Raw genomic sequence first — 23,551 nt, forward strand, 5'->3', positions numbered from 1 at the left:
TGTGCTAAAGTAGATCTTTGTCTTTAGTAGTAGTTTTATGACATTGATAAACCCATGAATATTTTTAAAATTGCACTATATTCTTGATGAATGTCCCTTTAATCAGTATAACATAAATGTCTTTATTTTGTCTAACTAGTTTTGGTTTGAAGTTTATTTTTTTTAGCTGTTAAAAAACAAAACAAAACAAATAAAATCCCAGACATGAGACAGCTTCTTACAAGTAGATGTTCTGGATACTTCAGTTACTCCTCAAAACATTGTATATTATTAATGCATACTGTTGTTGCCAGTCAGGGATTTTGAGTGAGTCCCTATTGATATAAACACTGTAATCTTAGAACAAAGGACTCAGTTGAGTCAAGCTGGATCCATCCAATCCCTCCTAACTTCCCTCAAACCCCTCCCAAGTTCCCAAACTCTCAGTTTGACAGCCTCTTTTCATTGATTATCACACACACACACACACACACACACACACACACACACACCTGAGCATGCATATGTGCAAGAGTAGAAGGATGGATAGATAGGTAGATAGATAGATAGATAGATAGATAGATAGATAGATAGAATCAAGTGAAGCTTTTTAGCTCTTAAACATTTGTGACCCAACCCGCGGGTCTTGGTTATTTGTGGGCATGAGGAGAGCCACAATCTTGAAAAAAAAGCAGGCGGGAGAGAGAAAAGGACTCAAGGAAGCAAATGCTTGTCAAGAGTCATGTATTTGGGCACAAAGCCCATTTTTATACCTCAGTTTACAAAGGGAGGGGTAAGAGGGATCCAGGTGGTGGCAAAGTACAGAATCTTCTCGGTCTGTGCCCTGAAACAATGGCGGTCTAACTGCTTCTCTCAGAAGACATGGTACAGTGCTTGTAGAACAATCTGTAGCTACCAAGCCAGGTCTTGTAGTTGCCAAGCAGGATATGGCCGTTAGGGAGTATAGTGGGAGGTGGTCTGAAAAAGGCAAGGAGTAAGGTAGGTAGGGGGCTGGGACCCTGGCTTCTGACACATTTGTTTAATGGAACATAGTTATAGGAGATGGGTCAAATCTGTCCATGATGTGATCAGTATATTAGGTTATTTCAGATATGAATATTACTCCATAGACAACTGTGGTGGTTTGAATATGCTTGGACCAGGGAGTGGCACTATGAGGCAATGTGGCCTTGTTGGAGTAGGTGTGGCCTTGTTGGAAGAAGTCTGTCTCTGTGGGTGTGTGCTTTGAGACTCTCCTCCTAGGAGTTAGTCTTTTCCTAGTACCCTTCAGATGAAGATGTAGAACTCTCAGCTCCTTCTGTACCATGCATGCCTGGATACTGCCATGCACCCACCTTGATGATAATTGACTGACTCTCTGAACCTGTAAGCCAGCCCCAATTAAGTATATTTATAAGAGTTGCCTTGGTGATGGTGTCTGTTCACAGCAATAAAACACTAACTAAGACAACAACATTTATAAGAACATTTTCAATGTGTTGACTAGGCTTGAAAAAAAGAGACATTGTTATAAAACATGGCATCTATATCCCGAAGTTATTGAACTTTCTCAAATAACTCGTTCAAAACTTCAAGAACTTTTTCAAAACACACAAATAATTTGATATGTATTTTCTCTTTTTAAAAGATTCATTTGTTTTAGAATTGACAAATGGGACCTCATGTAACTGAAAAGCTTCTGTAAAGCAAAGGACATGGTCAATAGGACAAATCAGCAACCTACAGATTGGGAAAAAAGTCTTCATTAATCCCACATCTAATAGAGGGTTAATATCCAAAATATGTAAAGAACTCAAGAAGCTAAACTACAAAAAGCCAAACATCCTAATCAAAAAATGGGGTATAGAGCTAAACAGAGAATTCACAACAGAGGAATCTCAAATGGCTGAGAAGCACTTAAAGAAACGTTCAAAGTCCTTAGTCATCAGGGAAATGCAAATCAAAATGACCCTGAGATTCCACTTTACATGAATCAGAATTGCTAAGATAAAATCTCAGGTGACAGTACATTTTGGTGAGGATGTGGAGAAAGAAGAACACTCCTCCATTGCTGGTGGGATTGCAAACTGGTACAACCACTCTGGAAATAAATCTGGAGGTTTCTCAGAAAACTGGAAATAGATTTACCTGAAGAGCCAGCTATACCACTTCTTGGCATATACCCAAAGATGCTCCAACATATAACAAGGACACATACTTCACTATGTTCATAGCAGCATTCTTTATAATAGCCAGAAGCTGGAAAGAACCCAGATGTCCCTCAACAGAGGACTGGATACAGAAAACATGGTACATTTACACAATGGAATACTATTCAGCTGTTAAGAATAAGGACATCCTGAATTTTGCAGGCAAATGGATGGAATTAGAAAATTTCATCCTGAGTGAGGTAACTCAGACACAAAAGGACATGTTGATATGAACTCACTAATATGTGGGCCTTAACCAAAAAAAGTACAGAGTATCTAGGATCTAATCCACAGAACTCAAGAAGGGTAATAAGCAGAAAGCCCCAAGGAGGATGCTTCAATCTCATTTGGGAGGGAGAAGAAAACAACCACAGGAGGAAGAAGGAGGTAGGAATCTGGGTGAGAGAGGGGAGGAGTAGGGGAAAAGGGGAACATGATCAGATATGGGGGTCACACAAAGAGAAACCTGGAGAGCCAGCAGAATGAATGGAAATATGCAACCTTGGAGGATGAGAGAGAGGTGAGGGCACCCTCTAGAAAGTACCAGAGACATGGGAGGTGAGAGACTCTCAGGACATAAAGAAGGGACCTTAGATGGAATGCCCATCAGTGGGGAGAGGGAAGAGGTAGAGTCCACCTCTAGTAGAAAGACATCAAATGGAGGGATGGGGTTGACATCCCATAGTCAAAAACTCTGACCCAAAATTGTTTCTATCTAAAAAACCTGCAGGGACAAAAATGGAGAAGAGACTGAGAAAAAGGTGGTCCATTAACTGGGCAAAATGGGATCCATACCAAGGGAAGGCTCTAAGGCCTGACACTATTACTGATGTTATGGTGTACTTACAAACAGGAGTCTAGCATGATTGTCCTCTGAGAGGCCCAACAAGCAGCTGACCAAAACAGACACAGATAGTTAACAGCCAGCCATTGGACTGAATTTGGGGACCCCTGTGGCTGAAGTAGGGAAAGGCTAGAAGAAGCTGAGGAGGGTGACCCCATAGGAAGACCAGCAGTCTCAACTGATCAGGACCCTGAGGTCTCTCAGACACTGACTACCAACCAGGCAGCATACAGGCATCTGATCCGAGGCTCCTGACACATATACAACAGAGAACTGCTTGTGGCCTTAGTGAGAGATTTGCCTAACCCTCTACAGACTTGAGGACCCAGGAAGTGGGGAGGCCTGGATGGGGGAGCATCCTGTTGGAGACAGGGAGAGGAGGAATAAAATGAGAAACTATGAGAGGGTGGACCAGAAATGGGGCAACAATTGGACTGTACAAAAATAAAAGTAATAAAGAAAAAAATGCATGTAACAATGAAGAGAACAGAAAAAAACCCTGTTGATCAGTTTAATGATAGTTTTAGTACCATTGTAATCTCTTTAATATCTTCATAATTCCTTGTAGAATCTCTAATAAAAGAAGCAGGGTTATCTTTTTAAAAAGAAAAGAAAAAGAAAAATGATTCATTTGTTTTTATTGCTTTGCCTGCACCACATGCATGCAGTTCTCATAGATGTCAGAAGAAGGCAACTGATCCTCTGGAACTGAAGTTGCAGATGGCTGTGGGCCACCATGTGCATACTGAGTATTGATCCCTGGTCCTCTGGAAGAGGGACCAGTGCTTTTAGCCTCTGAGCCACTTCTCCAGCCCCTGGTGCATATTTTCTTGATGTATTAATAATGAGTTTGTGTTCAGTATAGTATTTAACAAGATGCTCATGGCCTTCTTGTCACAAACAGAATCACATTTGACTCAAAAGACAAGAGCAGTACTCATTTGGAGAAACAGTATTCTTTACAACACTGTTAAATTTCCATAGCGTAAACTCAGGAAGTAACAGTTTCTGGGGTTTTCAGATTCCAAGTGGCTATGACAGGAACATAGGAGTATAGAAGGTACAGACGGCTTGAAGACTGGCACAGGGTGGTTTGAATAATAACACAAGTGCTAAAACTAACAATCAGAAGTTTTAAAACTTTTTTATTCATTCACTTTATTCACACAGTATCAGCTCCCCTTTTCCTCCCAGTACCTTCTAACACAGATCTCTCCTCCCTCCATTCCCCTTTTCCTGTCTTCTCTGAGAAAGAAGAGACTGCTCCCAGTATATTTTCCCCTTCCCCAGCACATCAAGTCCCTGCAGTACTAGATGCATCCCCTTCCACAGAGGCCAGACAAGTCAGCCCAGTTAGGGGGATGGGATCTACAGGCAGGCAACAGATTCCCACTCCAGTTGCTGGGGCACCCACATGAAGAACAAGCTGCACATCTGCTACATATGTGTGATGGGCCTAGGTCCGGATCATGTTCACTCATTGGTTGGTGTTTCCGTCTCTGGGAGCCCCTAATGGTCAGATTAGTTGACTCTATTGGTCTTCTGGTGGAGTCCCTGTCCTCTTTGGGTCCCTCAAACCTCCTGACTCTTCCAAAAGACTCCGCAAGCTCCATCTAATATTTGGCTGTGGGTATCTGCATATTTTCCATTGGCTTCTGAGTGGAGCCTCTCAGAGGACAGTTATACTTGGCTCCAGTCTCCAAGCATAACAGAGTATAATTAACAGTGTCAGAAATTGGTTCTCGTCCATTGGATGGGTCTGGATTTGAGCCAATAATTAGTCGGCCATTCCCTCTTCTCTGCTTTTTCTTTGTCCTGGTGCTTGGAAAATCTAGACAAAATGGATGATTTTCTAAAAAGGTACCACTTTCCAAGGTTAAATCAAGATCGTTCCTATAGCATAACCATTCCTATAACCACTAAAGAAGTAAAGACAATCATTAAAATTACAAAGTAAATCTCAGTTCTGCTCATTGAGAGCAGTGATATTAATTGACGTATTAATATTTTAGGGCTTGAGGTTGCCTAAATAAACATGTATTATTTAATATACCATCTTCCTAGTTACTTCCAAACACATGAGCATAAAGTATTTATGGTTAGTGGCTATTGTGGTTGATGTAGTTGTTAAATCATTTTTTTTTTTTTTTTTTTTTTTTGGTCAAAAGAAAACAAGTACAGAAGAGGACATAAGAAATCCCCATTTTCACACATGAGTACCTTGACTTTAAAAAAACTTGAGTTAGGATGCTGAACAAGTGAGTAGAGAAGAGAGAAGAAAGCCGCAGAGGAAGCAGAAGAGAGCCAGGGCTTAAGATTTATCAATCATCAGCAGCTGTCTGAGGGTTAACTACTATGAGATGCCAGTTATCAAAGAGGATAAACACCCCAAATCTGGTGACATCTGGTCATGACTCATACCTGTGGTGTCTTGAATGAAAATAACCCCATTGACTTATAGGGAGTGGTATTTTTGGAGGTGTGGCCTTCTTGGAGAAGTTGTAATCTTGTGGAGGAAGTTTGTCCCTGGGGGTGAGATGTGGGCTTTGTGCTTTTCGAATCTCAAGCTAAGGCCAGTGTTATTCTCTTATTGCTGCCTGCCAATTTGGATGTAGAATTCTCAGACTACTATACTCTCTCAGAATTCTATACTATCTAGGCCCATGTTTGCCTTCATGCCACCATGCTTCCTGCTGGATGACAATGGACTAATCCTCTGACCTGTAAGCCAGCCCCAGTTAAATGTTTTCCTTTATAAGACTTGCTGTGGTCACTGTCTATCGTCACAGCAATAAATCTCTAACTAAAACAACACTCAAGGCCCTTTCTTAGTCAGCATCTGACTACAAAGCTGACTACATAACTTCTGTTGTTCCTCAATTTTACAAGTGGATGTGAAATCCTGATGTTTATTACTTAGCCATTATCTTTGTATAGAGATTTTTTTTCCAGTTAATTCCCATCTGCTGTTTCTTGAACATCTGCATACATTCATGATTTGCCCCACACATTTCTTTCATACTAAAGTTTTTATTCACCTCTGAAATTAGTAGATGATGTATCATCTACTATTGCAATAATCTCTGGGTAACAACTAACAGGTTTTGGTGTTAAGATGATCATTCTTTTGCCTTTTTTTATCCTTTACTAAGTTAGGAGTTAGCTATACTTTATTTTATTTATACTTTATTTATACCTTATTTTCTGTGTGTGTTGAACATTGAATCAGTCACACAGACCAAACACAGAAAAACTTTGTAGCCAATATTAATAACATACTTGTGGTCAGTGAATGAAAGATTCTCCATGGAAAACTAATAATCTATTCTTTGAAATGGAATGTATTAATTCATACATGAAATGATATCTCCTCAGACTGTTTCATGCAGAAGGAATCAGCATTGAAATTAGCTGCTCATAACAATAGCACAGTTCCCTGGATTTGCTAATCGTTTATGAGAAGCCATGCTATGTGGTGTGAACGACATCAGAATGCAGTTGACCGATTGATTACTCTTTGTAATAAGAATTATTTGCACAGCAGAAGAACATGGAAAGTGATGTGTGAGAAAGTAAGTAACTGAAGTACAGACCCTAGTAATTAAAGAGCAGAGGAAGATTTTAAACTTTAGGACCAATTGGATTCAAAATTGTCAGAACATTTCTTTTGTTCTTACTAATGCTTGGTTCTTCCATATTGTATGCATTAAAAACTCACGTCTTTTTGTTTTGTTTTGTTTAATACATGCTTTTTCTTCTGTTTCTACGGCCAACATTTACATGGATACTCTGAGACTCAAGTTTCCATGGCCAACATTTACTTTGAGATCCAATGCTACAAAGTTGGTTTCTCAAGAAGAATTAATGAATAAATGAACAAATGTACAAATTTACTAATAACTTTTTTCCTGCTTAGCCTATAACATAATATGTTTTAGACCTATTTTTAAAATACAAGTTCTAGAGTAATAACACAGAAAAAAGAACTCTTAGACATTTTTGCATGTGAAATATAGGCTACATTTAATAAATTAGCAACTCAAGTGGGATATTTCCAGTGTATCAAAAATATAAGTTGGAAAATATTTATGATATTTGGCCCAACTGTTATCAAAGCAATAATGACTTATCAATAGTGGTCAGGATGTGTGACCATATACTATGACAGCCTCCTCTCTAAACACAATGCAACCACGAGACTATAAATACTATGAAAAATAAGCTCTGTAATGCATAAATACATTATCTCTTAAACAGTAGTTTCTGTGATTTTTTTCTCAAGAAAAGTGTCATAGCCTAAAATTGCAATTACAAAAAAATTTACAAATAAGACTGATTTAAAATCATCTTTTTTCACATTTGTTATGAATTTTTTCTACAGTGTTTTCTGTGTGTTTCTGTCTATTGAAATATATACAACTAGATGAATTGACACCATTCCTCTTCATATTATATGAAATTATTCTCTATTTTTCATAGTTTAAGAAAACCACTTGTTTTTTAACCTTTTATATCAGCAATGCTACTCTTGTCTCCACTAAAAAATTTGATTACACTCTCGCGAATCTGCTTGGTCTTGACTCCATAAACAATTGGGTTCATAGTAGCAGGCAGTAACAAGTAGAGGTTAGCCACTATGATGTGGATGTGGTGGGGAATAGAATGTCCTCCAAAACGATGAGTGAAGAAATTAAAAAAAGCAGGCACATAAGTGATTACAATAGCACAGATGTGAGATGTGCAGGTGCTGAAGGCCTTGTGACGAGCATCAGCAGAGGACAGGCTCACCACTGCTCGAAGTATCATAGTGTAAGACACAGTGATACAGAATATGTCAAATGCACAAACCACAAGAGCAACTAACAGACCATAGACTGCATTGATTTTGACATTGCCACAGGATATTTTGGCCACAGACATGTGGTCACAGTAGGCATGGGGGATGAGGTTTCCTTGGCAATAGGGCAGACGCTTAGTAAGGAAAGTGAAAGGGAGGATGAATGCCACACTCCTCAAGAAAGTAGCAAGACTAGCTTTAGCAATCACAGGGTTGGTCAGGATGGTCCCATAGCGCAAAGGGTAGCAGATGGCCACATAGCGATCCAGGGCCATGAGCATTAACATGCCAGACTCTGTTGCTGTGAAGGTATGCACAAAAAACATCTGGGCTAAGCAGGCTTTAAACCCAATCTTCTTGAGGTTGAACCAGAATATACACAACATATTGGGTACAGTAGTGGTACATAAGGTTATGTCAGTGAAGGAGAGCAGGGTTAGAAAGTAGTACATGGGCCGGTGCAGAGCTTCCTCATGGGCAATGAGGTAGATAAGCCCACAGTTTCCCACCACAGCAATCACGTACATGAAGCAGAATGGCAGAGAGATCCAGACATGTGCATCTTCCAGCCCAGGAATTCCATTCAGGATAAAGAATCCCGGGGTCAGGCTGGAGCTGTTGGCTCCAGACATATTGGCTGGTGGGATGAGAGCATTTTACATTCTTTAACAGTGTCAGTGTCCTGGGAAAGATTATAAATCAAAGTTAAAAGCAGAGGTTTATGAAAATACATGAGAAAAGTATCACTGAAAAGTTGACTTCTATGAGATGTCTGAAAGTAAAAGTGATTAAACTTCCTGTAAACATTCTCTCCAGCTTCATGTCCTACTCTGTAACATCACAAACATAAGACACTGGCAAGTTGCTCAGTCACTCATGCCCCATAATTTTCTGTTTATAATTATTATTGAACCATATTCACAGTGTTGGTAGGACTATCCAACAGAAAGATTTAAAATGGTGCTAATATTATATACAGTGAATACAGCATCAAAAACTATCGTTGTTGGCATCATTAGAATTCCATTCTGTCTTAGTTTCGAGAATCCTCTCAGCCTAATCTTCTCTTGACTGATATATTTCAATTTACGTGGGAGTTTTTCATCCTGTTCAAACTCCAGACTCCTTATGGGTTTACCTAGCAAATAATAGTGTAAGATATTGAAGCTTCCCTTATAATAGTGAATCAAGTTTCAACTTTCGAAAGGAATGCAAGTTAACCAAGGCCTTCAAGAGTGAATATATATTGCTGGTTGTCTAGCTAAAGCATTGTAATCTAGAATGAAATGGAAGCCATCTCACTTTTAGATCCTTTCCAGGACCCTCATACAATGAAATGACCAAGCAAGTAGCTACTAAAATTTCCACTGGAGAGTTGTTCTTTATAAAATACCATTTTATATGTCTCTGCTTCTTTTAAAATAACCAGAGGGCACTCAATACCAGAAAGAAGATGCCAAGATACATGGAGAAGAATGAGCTGCAGGGTTTTCATTGGTGACTTATAAATAAAAACTGGCAAAGTACCACAGAAACCATCACTGTATTTCAAGAATTTTTGTAGAAAAAAAACGCCATCCAGTAAATCACAGACAGTTGTTCCACTTCCTCAGTACATACATCAGTCTCTCCTTCTAGATCATCTCGAACTTGTGTGATACCTGCAGATCTGTACAACCATTCTCTGCCAGGGACCCACAGTGGACATACTAAGTAGGTGACCTTTACTCTCCTTCCTGTTCTCTATTCAGCTCTCTCCATACATGTCTTTAATCCTGCTGCAGTCTGCCTACTTGATGCCCTACACCTATCTCAATCACCTTGAGACACTACCTCTTTGTTTAGATCTCCAGTGTCCCCTTAGTTCTTTCTCACTGCCCCTGTCAGCTTTTTCCTCTAGCTCATCTCCATTTCTTTGTGATTCTCCATCAGTTCACAGATCAGCTGTCTACTAGTGGGTCCACACTTGCCACATTAGCTGGGTACCAGAAGTGCTAAATTCTAGGGACCCCACAGACACCACACTTTGATGGGACTTAGGGACACCACCACTCCCACACTTGACTCTGACCCAAAATGGGCTACAATAGCTTAAGAACAGAACACCTACTCAACAAAGACAAATCCAGATAGCTACACCAAGAAATATTACAAACATTATAACTCCAGAAGTCTAGATCCCAGTGCAGCAAAAAAGGAATATGAACAATCAAGATAATATGATTCCCTCCAGAAGTCAGAAACCCTATTGTAATAGGATTTAAAAAAAACTAATTTCACTGAAGCATAGTGACAAGGACTTCAAAATAACAATACAGAAATAGTGTCAAGGATATGAATAAATGTTTTAATAAAGATAATGAAAACACAAACTTGACTGAAATAAAAAATCAAGACATGACAGTAGAAAAAAATAGAATCACTAAATAAAACCCAAAATGAAATAAAGCTGGAAATGAAAAACTCAGGAACTCAGGTTTCGTCACACCAAAACTTGGAGGTAGGCTTCAGTAGATGCAAAACCACAAAAGAGAGAACCTCAGGTCTTGATGACAAGGTAGAAGGGATAAGTAGTTCAGTCAAAGGAAATGCATATGTAGACCTTCCTTTTTCAAGTTTCAATGAGCTTCAAGGATCTTCTACACTTTGAAATACATTGATAGTACTATAGTATATATGAAAGAAGAGAAAGCAAATTATTAAATGTCTCTCTCCAAAAATATATTAATGACCTATTTTTATTGAATGCTTGGTATAAGAATGTGTGAACTGAGAGTCTAGATTGAACTTTGTCTCTTAACTTGGTTATCTAGATCATCTTGAGAAAATCACAAAGCTTTCGTTGAACAATTATAATACTCAAAGGGTAATAATGTTATGGTTTCTTATGTGGGTCTGGACTGTATCTGAATGTGAGGATCACAGGAAATCAGACCAAGTGTGTGTGTGTGTGTGTGTGTGTATATATATATATATATATATATATATATATATATATATATATATATATATATATTGAGCATATAACTTCCAGTTATAGGTTGATGATTAATCCTAACAGATCTTAGGTATTTATGCAGTATGTGCCTGGGTGGCATTAGAACACTTGGCCATGGCCTTGGTTCTGGACACAATATATACACTTTGCACTGTGTAAGCCATTACTCTATAGAATAATAACACTGCCCAAGTCACCATGACTTAGATTCAAGTATATTGTTTTTTTATGAATTGCATTTCATTGTTTATGCAAGGTCCTTTGGGTTATATAGAAAAAATATGGTTTTGTTACAAAAACAAGAATTTTTATGTTTTTCTGCATGTAAGAATCAAATTAGTATCTCTTTGTATTCCATGATATTATAATGTTTGAATTTAAATATTGTTATTTGGACTATTGACTTGAGTTTTTTAGGAAAATTAATGAATGATTTAGGCTGAATTTCTAAAAACACCATAAGTAACACATTTCTGTTTTGTGATTCATTGTTATGTTCAGTAGCCTTCTCAGTCTTGGTAATTATAGGACTAAATATTCAAGAACTCTGAAAATTACTGATTATTCTCTGTGTCCTACAGTATGAAATATTCAGCCAGGCATCAAAAATAAATAAACACATGTATCTCATGAATACATTTTTTCTTTTGTTCCTAATAAAATGATATACATACCAAAGTTTTAAAATAAATTTCTTTCTGATTTATTTTTGGTGTTTGTTTTGTATTCCTATTTTACATCCCTATGTACTTGAGTTATGTAAAAAACTTCCCATGAGAAAAGGAGTCATAAATGAATTGGGAAACATTCTAAAAGTTCTGCTCTGTACCATAGACATGTTAGATCAGCAAGATGAGAAGTATTTCTCCAACCAGTTTCTGGAATACAGTCACTAATGCAAATTATATATTATAATAATCAACAATGTGTTAAAAGAAAAGTTTTACCCTTTCACGCTTTCCTTGTCTTCAACATTTCTTAAAGTATTTGAGTTTCTCAGAATACATTAATCAATCAAATACATAGATTATGTTTTGTATGCTAGGATTCCAGTGCAGGCTGAGTCCTTTATTCAGCTGTACATTGTACAGATATGTCACTCTCACTGTATCACTGTATAAGAAAGGGAATGTAGGCTTAGGGTGACTCAAAACTACCTTAGCCCACAAAAGCAAATATTGGCAAACTATGAGTTTCCAGTTGAAAGTTCATCAGTCTCTATCACTATGGTGACATAAGCCATAATGAGCTCATGATATAGGAAGAATGGGATATTCAGATGCAAAGAGGGGGAAAAAATCTTATTTTTGGTTGTATCTTAGGGAAGAGAGACAGAGAAAGAGTTGGCCCTTCACTGAAGGAGCCCTCTACACAGAGACTATCTGTAAGATTGCCTCATTTTCTTCTCTGCACCAATTCACACAGATGCTATGTGAATCCTGCTTCATGGGGGACTGCATTGAAGAACTTCCATAGCAGGTTTTCTTCTCCAAGGTCTCCCAACACATCCTACTTTCTGGTCTTCTACTTTTGGGTAAATTATAATTTTCATGCCAAGATCATTCCACTAGAAGCAAATCTGAGCATAATTACCTATGATTAGTTAAGGCAAAAATATTTTCTTCCTACAGGAACCTAAAGCTTCCCGAACTTTGCCATCTCTGTGGAATTATGGGTAAATTAAAATTTATTTTGTTTTTTAGGAAGGTCATGTTTTCTTTTTATTCCCCAAAGGAATAGCCATGTATCATTGTCCTCATCAAGTATCATACACCAATCATTACATTCATTTTCATTTTCAGCAGTAAGAGTCTTTGGAAGTCATCCCAACTCACCTTAGAGTAAACAAAGACCAGACTAGTGTGCATGACTGAGCATCAGGAATTCTATGACAGTCAGGATCTACCTGCAGCCAGCATGGTTGGACCTTTTGAGCAATGCATGACCTTGACTTTGTGTCTGATTGGCTCTTTTCAGTTTGCTCTCTCAGGAGACCCAGAGAGGATAGATCCTCTGGGAATCATGATAATTTTTGCACAAACTAAATCTTAAACACTGGTGAAACCAAAGAAAAACAGTATCAACAATTTCAGAAGGCCTTTAAGGACAGTACACACAAGATCTACACAGGTTCAAACCAAATCAAATCCCAGCACCAAGAAGAGGAAGTGGACACAAACTCCTATCCTTGGCCCGGATGCTATTTGTAACTGATACTTACTGTGAAACAGAAATCAGTTTTCTCCAATAGAATGTTACTAGGAATGTCAACCACCCACCAGGGCAGGCAGGCGCCATGTCCAGTAGTAGAAGGCAAACATAAAATGGATATGTTTTAGTTATGTTGTTGTTGTTGTTTGGGTATTTGGCTTTTGCTTGTTTTTATTTTTATTTTTGTTTGTTTGTAATTTGGGGTGGGAGATGTTTGGGAGAAACTGGTATGAGTTTCTAGAATGAAAAAAACATGACTAAAATATATAATATGAAAATAAATAAAATTGAGAAAAATAATGTTATAGTTATGTGTTCTTTGTAAGGCTTCTGACTAATAACTCTGATAGTCATGGATTTATTTTTCATTTCATTTATCTTATCAAAAGTTGATCTTACTATACTTTTATCACCTACTAAATACTTGTGTTGCACATGAGTATACACAGATACATACATATTGTACTATTTTATAGTTTTTGAAAAAGTGAAAAAGACAGAGAAGATGAGACAAATTCATATATATTGTAAAAAGTTACACAGAAATTTGTTCTATATAGGTTGTATTTATTCTGAGTTTACAAGTAATTAAATGAATACATAAACTCATGAACATCTGCATAAACACACAAATTTGCTATCTAGGTGGACTTGACAATTAGTGTCATATACCCTTCCAGATGTTTTCTTTTAAACATTTTTGTATGCAGAGATTGATGCTGAATAGATTTGGAAAATAAATTAATTGGTGTTGTCATTCCAGACAGTAAATATGTAAGCCATTGCCAAATTTGAAAAAAAAAAATATAAAGATTGACATTTGGAGACATACAGACTCTGATTAAAAGAAAAATGTTTAACTTTGAGAAATCAATTATTTTGAATAAAAAGTCCAAGTTTTTCTATAAATAGTAAGAAATGTATCATTAGTGCACATATCAAATGTTCTAAACAACACACAAAATCAAAAACTTTGTGTATTTATTTTATACAAATATTTTCACAAAAATGAAGTAAACAGAAAACCTAGCATTAGACATTAATATAATTAAATTTTTTCTAAAAGTTGACATGAGCAATACAGATAATAACAATTTAATAAATTCAATATGGTATTTCCCTACACAATAATTAGTATAAATAAATGGCAAATGTGACAATGTACATAGATAAAGTAGAAATATATTTTATGATAGAAATTAATTATTAAATTGAGTAAGATTTATGCTAACTTCATTAATGTTGAATATATTACTGGTAATGAGATTGACTCATTCAAAAATTAGAATCTTCTAATTTCTTTTTCTTTGTAATTTAGTTTGTTTACATCACAAATGCTCACTGAGTCCCTCTCCCCTTCTTCCCTCTCCTTCTCCTCTAAAGAGACCTCAGAATCCAACTGAGCATGTTAAAATAGAGGAAGATGAGGGTCAATTGCAGAAGGATTGAGCTAGTGTCCAAATTTTAGTAAAATTCACAGTTGTAGAATTTGGAAGCATCATTTTGCTTATTGTACCTTGACCATCTGAGATGTTACACAGGGATCCTATTTTATATTAACACATACTTTATAAAGATATATTTCTGCACCTAGACCTCAAATACATATGTTATATTCTCTAAAACTTTTTAATTGTGAGACTAGTTTCCCTGTGTTCACAGAGATATAAAATACAATAAAGACTATGATTATTTCAAAATGTACCTTATATTAAAATTAAATTATAATTTAATTTTGTGTAGAAAAATAAAGAAATCAAGCATTTTAACCTTCACACTAACAAGATCCTAAAACAATAAAACATTTTAATACTTGTCTACAAAAATGTCCTTCTTCCAGATTGCATCTATTTTTAATCATTTCTTCTGCTCTGTGCATGTACATTTTCTGTTTCCCTGCCCAGTGTGTCTAGTCTCAGTGCCCTATGACATGGGATTATTTGATATTCAGCTCTATGTCCCTCAAATTAAATTCAGTTTATAGTTAGTAGTATTAGTCAATCTTATTTAGTGTCTCAAGAATGAATGAAGGGTGAAATAATATCAAATATCATAGAAACCTGATAATGTAACATTCACAACAATACAATTACATTTCATAAATCCAATCTTCATGGAGCTATGTCTTACTCGGTGTTTCTATTCCTGTACAAACATCATGACCAAGAAGCAAGTTGGGGAGGAAAGGATTTATTCAGCTTACAGTACCACATTGCAGTTCATTGCCAAAGGAAGTCAGGACTGGACCTCAAGCATGTCAGGAAGCAGGAGCTGATGCAGAGGCCATGGAGAGATGTTACTTTCTGTCTTATTTTTCATGGCCTGCTCAGCTTGCTTCCTTACAGAACCCAATACTACCAGCCCAGGGATGGTACCACCCACAAGAGCCAGCCTCCCTCCCCCCCCCCCACTTAATCACTTATTGAGAAAATGCCTTATAGCTGGATCTCATGGAGGCATTGTCTCAACTGAAGCTCCTTTCTCTGTGATAACTCCAGCGTGTGTCAACTTGACACACAGGGCCAGCCAGTAAAAGCTAAAACACTGAATATGAAGGAAAGAACAGAACTCTTGGACATTTAAAAATAGAGTGTATTTATTATAAATCTAACAAATAATTAAAATTTATATACTCCACAAAATATCAAAACATAGCTTTTCATAAATCCACTACACTGAAACATGTTTTATACATCAGCAACATACTTCATCTAAGAGTTTGTCCTTAATAGAGATGACAAGATTGTTCCAAATTACTGCAAATTTATCTTTTAACCATGGAGCAAAGATTGACATTAACCATACATCAATCAATTCATTCCTATTCTACTCATATAGAATTTTGTAGCCACAAAATGATTTATAAGGAATGAATACCTTGCATATCAATTTCTACATTCTATACTTTGTCAGACTTTCTTTATAAAGAAATAAGAAATATGAAATTTCATAATTTCAATTTTAAAGATTTCAGAATATCTACAAGTTAGATTGCTTAATACTACTTCAATCACCTTTTATGAAATTTTTCTTCACTATTTTCCCCATCATAAACCATACAGCAAGTATTAACATGCATTTGTTTTAGGTAATGCCCATTGTGTCTCCAAGTAAAAACTTGATTACACTTTCCCGAATCTGCTTGGTCTTGACACCATAAACAATTGGGTTCATGGTAGGGGGCAGTAGCAGGTAGAGGTTAGCCACTATGATGTGGATGTGGTGGGGAATTGTGTGTCCTCCAAAACGATGAGCGAAGAAAGTGAAAAAGGCAGGCACATAAGTGATCACAATAGCACAGATGTGAGATGTACAAGTGCTGAAGGCCTTGTGACGAGCATCAGCAGAGGACAGGCTCACCACTGCTCGAAGTATCATAGTGTAAGACACAGAGATACAGCAAATGTCAAACACACCAATCAGTAGAGCAACCATGAGGCCATAGATTGCATTGACCTTGGCATTGCCACAGGATACCTTGGCCACAGACATGTGATCACAGTAAGTGTGGGGGATAAGGGTGCCTCTGCAATAGGGCAGGCGCTTGGTGAGGAGAGTAAATGGAAAAATGAGCATTACACTCCTCAAGAAAGTAGCAAGGCCAGCCTTGGCAATCACAGGGTTGGTGAGGATGGTGGTATATCGTAGAGGGTAGCAGATGGCTACATAGCGGTCCAGGGCCATGAGCATGAGCACGCCAGACTCCATTCCAGTCAACATGTGGACAAAGAACATCTGGACAAGGCAGGAATTAAATCCAATCTTCTTGAAATTGAACCAGAATATGCACAGCATATTCGGCACAGTGGTTGTACACAAAGTGGCATCAGTGAAGGATAGTAAGGCCAGGAAGTAGTACATGGGCCGGTGCAGAGCTTCCTCATGGCCAATGAGGTAGATAAGCCCACAGTTTCCCACCACAGCAATCATGTACATGAAACAGAATGGCAGAGAGATCCAGACATGTGCATCTTCCAGCCCAGGAACACCATTCAGGATAAAGAATTCTGGGGTCAGGCTGGAGCTGTTGGCTCCAGACATAATGACTGGCAGGATGAAAGCATTTTATATTCAGTAATAATGCCAGTATCCTGGGAAAGAATATAAATAAAAGGTATTTGGAGAGCTTAAAAAATAAATGATCCACTTAAAATGAGAATTTTTAAAATTTTTATGGTTCTATATAACTTCATATTCTATTTCCATTTTTACCTGACATACTATATGATATTGACCAGTTGATTCAACAATTTTCATCCACCTTTTATTCTATAATTATACAGTAAGTATATCAACCTCATGTTGACAAGATCATGAAAAGGATACTTTAATACAATGTACTGAAGATATCACTAATGAATATTCCATGAATGTAAGCAGTAACCCTTATTATTATTGTGCATTTTATTTGTATGGCCTCCAAGAGATTAAAATTTGTTCCTGTGTTTCATACACCCCCCCCACACACACACACAACATTAAATCTGGAACAAAATCTGTGGACATTTTATCATATTTCCTGAAAGCCTGCTGTCACTAAAAGATGACTAAGGTAGTGTCCCCTGGAATTTCTGTAAGAGAATTTGTCCATGTGTTTGCAATATACCCTAAATGTCTCTATCCTAATATATCTGGAAGGTATCAAAGCTGTATCATCAAAAGGCCAGGATATTTGGAGAGATCGGAATTGTTGGGTGTGCATTCTGCTTGCAGTTTAACTCTACGAAACGAGTGCAGAAATCGGTACTGTCTCTCAATGCATAGTAACAAAAGCTATCCATATGGCCCATTACATCACAGACGGATAAATCAAATGTAGCTTGCTCTTTGCCTTCCTCAGTAGTGGGAATTTCATTTCAAATTTTCCATGCCATGTTTCTGGGCTAAACAGTGATTTATGGGTTTTGTTTTTTTGTTTTGTTTTTTTTTTTTTTTGCACTATTCATGGCACTAAAATATATTAAAACCAAGAAAAACCTAGGTTGCTAAACATCTATTCTCTAAAAGTATAAGAGCTTCTTTTTATACAGTACTTACAATAGACATACTGGAATCCTGGCTATGAAATAAAGTTTCTTTGCAATACAAAATAGGAGGATAGACTTGAATTTAAGAGAGCAATGATTGTTTGAACTCTTAAAGGGAAGAAATCTCTAGTACTATGAACTATAGATGTGTTAACACAGCAAAATGAGAATATACTCAGTGCCTAAGTACTTCATGTATATTAGCTCATATTAATAATATATGTGAAAAGCATATACTATTATTGTCTTGATCATTTGATTACTTTTGACATTTGTGACAGCATGTTTATTTGGGAAGGAATATAACTTAAGCAGTTAGGCAAAATACCATACATTACTTTACTAATATTTGAGGGAAGGCTCATTTCTCTATTCAAACCTTAATAACACAGACACATATTATGCCTTCATAGTGTAGATTAAAAAAAAAAACACAGGTGCAGAATGACAACATTTAAGATGACAAGGCAAAAAATCACATGAAAGTTTGAATTTTTTACCAAATATTTAATATTTGTGTCTGAGACCATGAGTGACAGATCCTAATGCTGATGGGAAGTTTCACAAGCTGAGTGCAGTGGATTTAACAAATCATGATGATGTAAGAACATGATTTTCAAATGCAAGACAGACAAACCTTACCCTTAATTGTCACTTAGAGCAGAGACAGGACAGGTGTGAGAAGTGAGGGAGAGTTATTCTCTCACTGAGGGAGCTCTCCACACAGTAATGTCTGTGAGGTAGCTGCAGTCTCATCTGGGACTCTTTGTGAAGATGCTGTGTGACCTGTGGTTGTGTGGCATTTTGTGTAGGAGGAGTTTTCCAGAGGAGCCTCCTTCAGCAAGTCCTCAATATCCTTACTATTCCAGTCTTGGTTTGCATTACTTTCCTCCTCTCCTCACCTAGAACAGTCCCGCTGGATGCAAATCTGAGCATATCTATTAGTAAACGTAAAGAAAACACACTTCACCCCTGTGGGGACCAATGACTAACTGAGTTTCATTGTCTCCACATAATTATGAGGTCAGTTTACTATTGCTTTACAACTGTGGAAGTCTTTCTACCCTTTTCTCACAGGAAATGTGTTATGGGGGTCAGGGAGAACTTCTGTGATCTACAACTCTTGAGTTTCTTCATCTTAAACTTTTCTCTCCTTTTTGAAAACAAGTGGCATTAGAAGTCACTCAAACTCACCTCAGTGCTAGGAGAGACCAGGGCAGTGTCCATACCCAAGAGCCTGAACATGAGGGGTTGTACACCCACCCAGCATTCCTGCATCATTTTCAATGTTTTCCAGGCTGGATAGTGTGCACTTGATTGGTTCTTTGTAGTTCAGTGTCTCAGAAGTCTGTGGTTGAAGAGCTGACATCCTTTGGGACATCGGAGACAATTTTGGTATTTATTTAATCCCTAAGCACAAATGGAACTAAGAGAAAATTATAGCTAAGTTACACATTCTCTCTCAGGTGTAGATTCTGAAAGAATTTTGATAGACAAAAATAACTATCTTTCATTTGATTTATCTTGTTAATAATCCAATCTAATGACATCATAAAACACATTGCATATGTGTACATGTGTATTTTTACTGAAAGTGTATCAGTACCAATGTCTGGAATTATGATCCTAACAAACCAACTAAGAAAGTGTAAAATGGCACAACTACCGGAGAAATTTCATTAATTCAGCATGTCATCTCTGTTATCTGATGCTATCATCCTCGAATTTTATTAAAAACTTTGGGCAACAAAGGGATTTGAAGGAATTTTTATGCAACCTAAGTCTAATTGACTCACTGTGAATAACTAGCATATGTATACAATGGCATGTAATTCAGAGATAGTAGCTATATTTTTGTTATAATCTATATATTGGTGAGTGTGCAGGATTGAAGACCTCCCTTACTTTTGTGCTAAAGTAGATCTTTGTCTTTAGTAGTAGTTTTATGGCATTGGTACACCCATGAATATTTTTAAATTTGCAGTATCTTCTTGATGAATTGTCCCTTTAATCAGTATAATATAAATGTCTTTATTTTGTCTAACTAGTTTTGGTTTGAAGGTCATTTTTTTTTCAGCTGTTAAGAAACAAACAGAACAAAACAAATAAAATCCCAGACATGAGACAGCTTCTTACAAATAGATGTTCTAGATACTCCAGTTACTGCTCAAAACATTGCATATTATTAATACATACTGCTGTTGCCAGTCAGGGATTTTGAGTGAGTCCCTATTGATATAGACACTGTAAACGTAGAACAACAGACTCAGTTGAGTCAAGCTGCATCCATCCAATCCCTCCTTCCTTCCCTTAAACCCTTCTCAAGTTCCCAAACTCTCTGTTCTCCAAGTTCTCTGTTTGACAACCTCTTTTCTTTGATTATTATCACTGGTGAGCACGCATACACACACACACACACACATATACACACAAACACATACATGCCTATATGCATGAGTAGAAGGATGGATAGATAGATTGGTAGTTAGATAGACAGATAGGTAGATAGATAGATAGATAGATAGATAGATAGATAGATAGATAGAACCTGCTGAGTACATTTTTGTTGGTGGTGTGTATTTCATTCAAAATTGATACTTTGTACTAACTAGCCAATAATGTGTCTCATTCCTGGAAGAGGCTAATTCTAGTCCCAACAATCAATATTTGACTGTAGTTCTTGATTATGGGTTTCACTCTGTAAAATTTCCCCTTCAATGTTAAAATGTCAATTAATATTGTCATTGTTTTGGTCTTGTTTATACAGCATTTTAAGACAGGTGTCTTTCAAAGCAGATTTCCTGGTATTCTGGATTTTACTATTTCTGCCCCTTCCTACATAAAAAAAGGACTTCTGATGTAGATGTATATTTTGAGGCTTGCCTGCTCACAATCTGTTAAGTTCTACACTGTGTCTAGTTGTTCCCCTTTTATTACTCATTTATTTTTTGAGCATTTGTATACAATGGCATGATTATTCTTCCCCCAAATACCCACTCATCAACTTAGTGTCTTATATTTTTAAAAGACACTAAGTCGTTTTAATCCTGGCATAATGGAGTGGACAAAATATTCAGTCTTGTTTATTGCTTTGCTGTGAATCAAGTGAAGCTTTTTTTTTTTAGCTCTCAAACATTTGTTTAATGGAACATAGTCAGTTATAGGAGATGGGTCAAATGATGTGATCATTATATTAGGTTATTTCAGATATGAATATTTTTCCATAGACAACTGTGGTGGTTTGAATATGCTTGGACCAGGGAGTGGCACTATGAGGCAATGTGGCCTTGTTGGAATAGGTGTGGCCTTGATGGAGGAAGTCTGTCTCTGTGGGTGTGTGCTTTGAGACTCTCCTCCTAGGAGTTAGTCTTTTCCTAGTACCCTTCAGATGAAGATGTAGAACTCTCAGCTCCTTCTGTACCATGTATGCCTGGATACTGCCATGCACCCACCTTGATGATAATTGACTGACTCTCTGAACCTGTAAGCCAGCCCCAATTAAATGAATTTATAAGAGTTGCCTTGGTGATGGTGTCTGTTCACAGCAGTAAAACCCCAACTAAGACAACAACATTTATAAGAACATTTTCAATGTGTTCACTAAGCTTGAAAAAAAAAAAACGTGTTGTTAAAAAACATGGCATCTATATCCCAAAGTTATTGAACTTTCTCAAATAACTTTTTAAAAACTTCAAGAACTTTTTCAAAACACACAAATAATTTGATATGTATTTTCTCTTTTTAAAAGATTCATTTATTATTAGAATTGATAAATGGGGCCTCATGTAACTGAAAAGCTTCTGTAAAGCTATGTCCTATTGACATCCTCAATAGGACAAATTGGCAACCTACAAATTGGGAAAAAAAACCCTTCATTAACCCCACATCTAATAGAGGGCTAATATCCAAAATATGTAAAGAACTCAAGAAGCTAACCTCCAAAAAGCCAAACATCCCAATCAAAAAATGGGGTATAGAGCTAAACAGAGAATTCACAACAGAGGGATCTCAAATGGCTGAGAAGCACTTAAAGAAATGTTCAAAGTCCTTAGTCATCAGGGAAATGCAAATCAAAATGACCCTGAGATTCCACTTCACATGAATCAGAATTGCTAAGATAAAATCTCAGGTGACAGTACATTTTGGTGAGGATGTGGAGAAAGAAGAACACTCCTCCATTGCTGGTGGGATTGCAAACTGGTACAACCACTCTGGAAATAAATCTGGAGGTTTCTCAGAAAACTGGAAATAGATTTACCTGAAGAGCCAGCTATACCACTTCTTGGCATATACCCAAAGATGCTCCAACGTATAACAAGGACACATATTTCACTATGTACATAGCAGTCTTCTTTATAATAGCCAGAAGCTGGGAAGAACCCAGATGTCCCTCAACAGAGGACTGGATACAGAAAACATGGTACATTTACACAACGGAATACTATTCAGCTGTTAAGAATGAGGACATCCTGAATTTTGCAGGCAAATGGATGGAATTAGAAAATTTCATCCTGAGTGAGGTAACTCAGACACAAAAGGACATGTTGATATGAACTCACTAATATGTGGGCATTAGCCAAAGAAGTACAGAGTACCTGTGGATACAATCCACAGAACTCAAGAAGATTAACAAGCAGAAAACCCAAGTAGGGATGCTTCAATCTCATTTGGGAGGGAGAAGAAAACAATAAATCTCTAACTTAAACAACACTCAAGGCCCTTTCTTATTCAGCATCTGACTACAAAGCTGTCCATAACTTCTGTTGTTCCTCCATATTACAAGTGGATATGAAATCCTGATGCTTATTACTTTGTTTGTATAGAGATTTCTTTCCAGTTAATTCCCATCTGCTGTTTCTTGAGCATCTCCAAGAAGCAAGTTGGGGAGGAAAGGGTTTATTTAGCTTACACTACCAAAGGAAGTCAGGACTGGAACTCAAGCAGATCAGGAAGCAGGAGCTGATGCAGAGGCCATGGAGGGATGTCAATTTCTGGCTTGTTTTCCATGGCCTGCTCAGCTTGCTTCCTTACAGAACCCAATACTACCAGCCCAGGGATGGTACCACCCACAAGAGCCAGCCTCCCTCCCCCCACTTAATCACTTATTGAGAAAATGCCTTACAGCTGGATCTCATGGAGGCATTGTCTCAACTGAAGCTCCTTTCTCTGTGATAACTCCAGCGTGTGTCAACTTGACACACAGGGCCAGCCAGTAAAAGCTAAAACACTGAATATGAAAGAAAGAACAGAACATTTTTTAATATTTTTAAATTTTTAAATATTTAAATTTTTAAATTTTAAATTTTTAAATATTTTTAAATATTTTTAATATTTTTAAATGTCTTGGACATTTAAAAATAGAGTGTATTTATTATAAATCTAACAAATAATTAAAATTTATATACTCCACAAAATATCAAAACATAGCTATATATATATATATAT

General features: G+C 37.0%; 2 protein-coding genes across 2 annotated transcripts; both read right to left on the minus strand.

The window, feature by feature from the left end:
• Positions 1–6,223: 6,223 nt before the first annotated feature.
• LOC117722355 (olfactory receptor 52N2-like) lies at positions 6,224–12,781 on the minus strand. The gene is made up of 2 exons (XM_076915924.1): positions 12,704–12,781; positions 6,224–8,552 (listed from the first exon to the last, which is right to left on the minus strand). The coding sequence occupies exon 2, from the start codon at positions 8,500–8,502 to the stop codon at positions 7,534–7,536; it is 969 nt and encodes a 322-aa protein (XP_076772039.1). The 5' UTR covers positions 8,503–8,552; positions 12,704–12,781; the 3' UTR covers positions 6,224–7,533.
• Positions 12,782–15,657: 2,876 nt separating this feature from the next.
• LOC117722189 (olfactory receptor 52N2) lies at positions 15,658–19,459 on the minus strand. Its single transcript, XM_034521102.2, has 2 exons — positions 19,301–19,459; positions 15,658–17,170 (listed from the first exon to the last, which is right to left on the minus strand). The coding sequence occupies exon 2, from the start codon at positions 17,118–17,120 to the stop codon at positions 16,164–16,166; it is 957 nt and encodes a 318-aa protein (XP_034376993.1). The 5' UTR covers positions 17,121–17,170; positions 19,301–19,459; the 3' UTR covers positions 15,658–16,163.
• Positions 19,460–23,551: the final 4,092 nt, after the last annotated feature.

Source organism: Arvicanthis niloticus, chromosome 1 (assembly GCF_011762505.2).
Source record: "Arvicanthis niloticus isolate mArvNil1 chromosome 1, mArvNil1.pat.X, whole genome shotgun sequence".
NCBI lineage: Eukaryota > Metazoa > Chordata > Mammalia > Rodentia > Muridae > Arvicanthis > Arvicanthis niloticus.

What these genes read in the sequence shown, in the direction of transcription:
- LOC117722355 (XM_076915924.1), bottom strand. Translation starts at nt 8,502, where the DNA reads ATGTCTGGAGCCAACAGCTCCAGCCTGACCCCGGGATTCTTTATCCTG.
- LOC117722189 (XM_034521102.2), bottom strand. Translation starts at nt 17,120, where the DNA reads ATGTCTGGAGCCAACAGCTCCAGCCTGACCCCAGAATTCTTTATCCTG.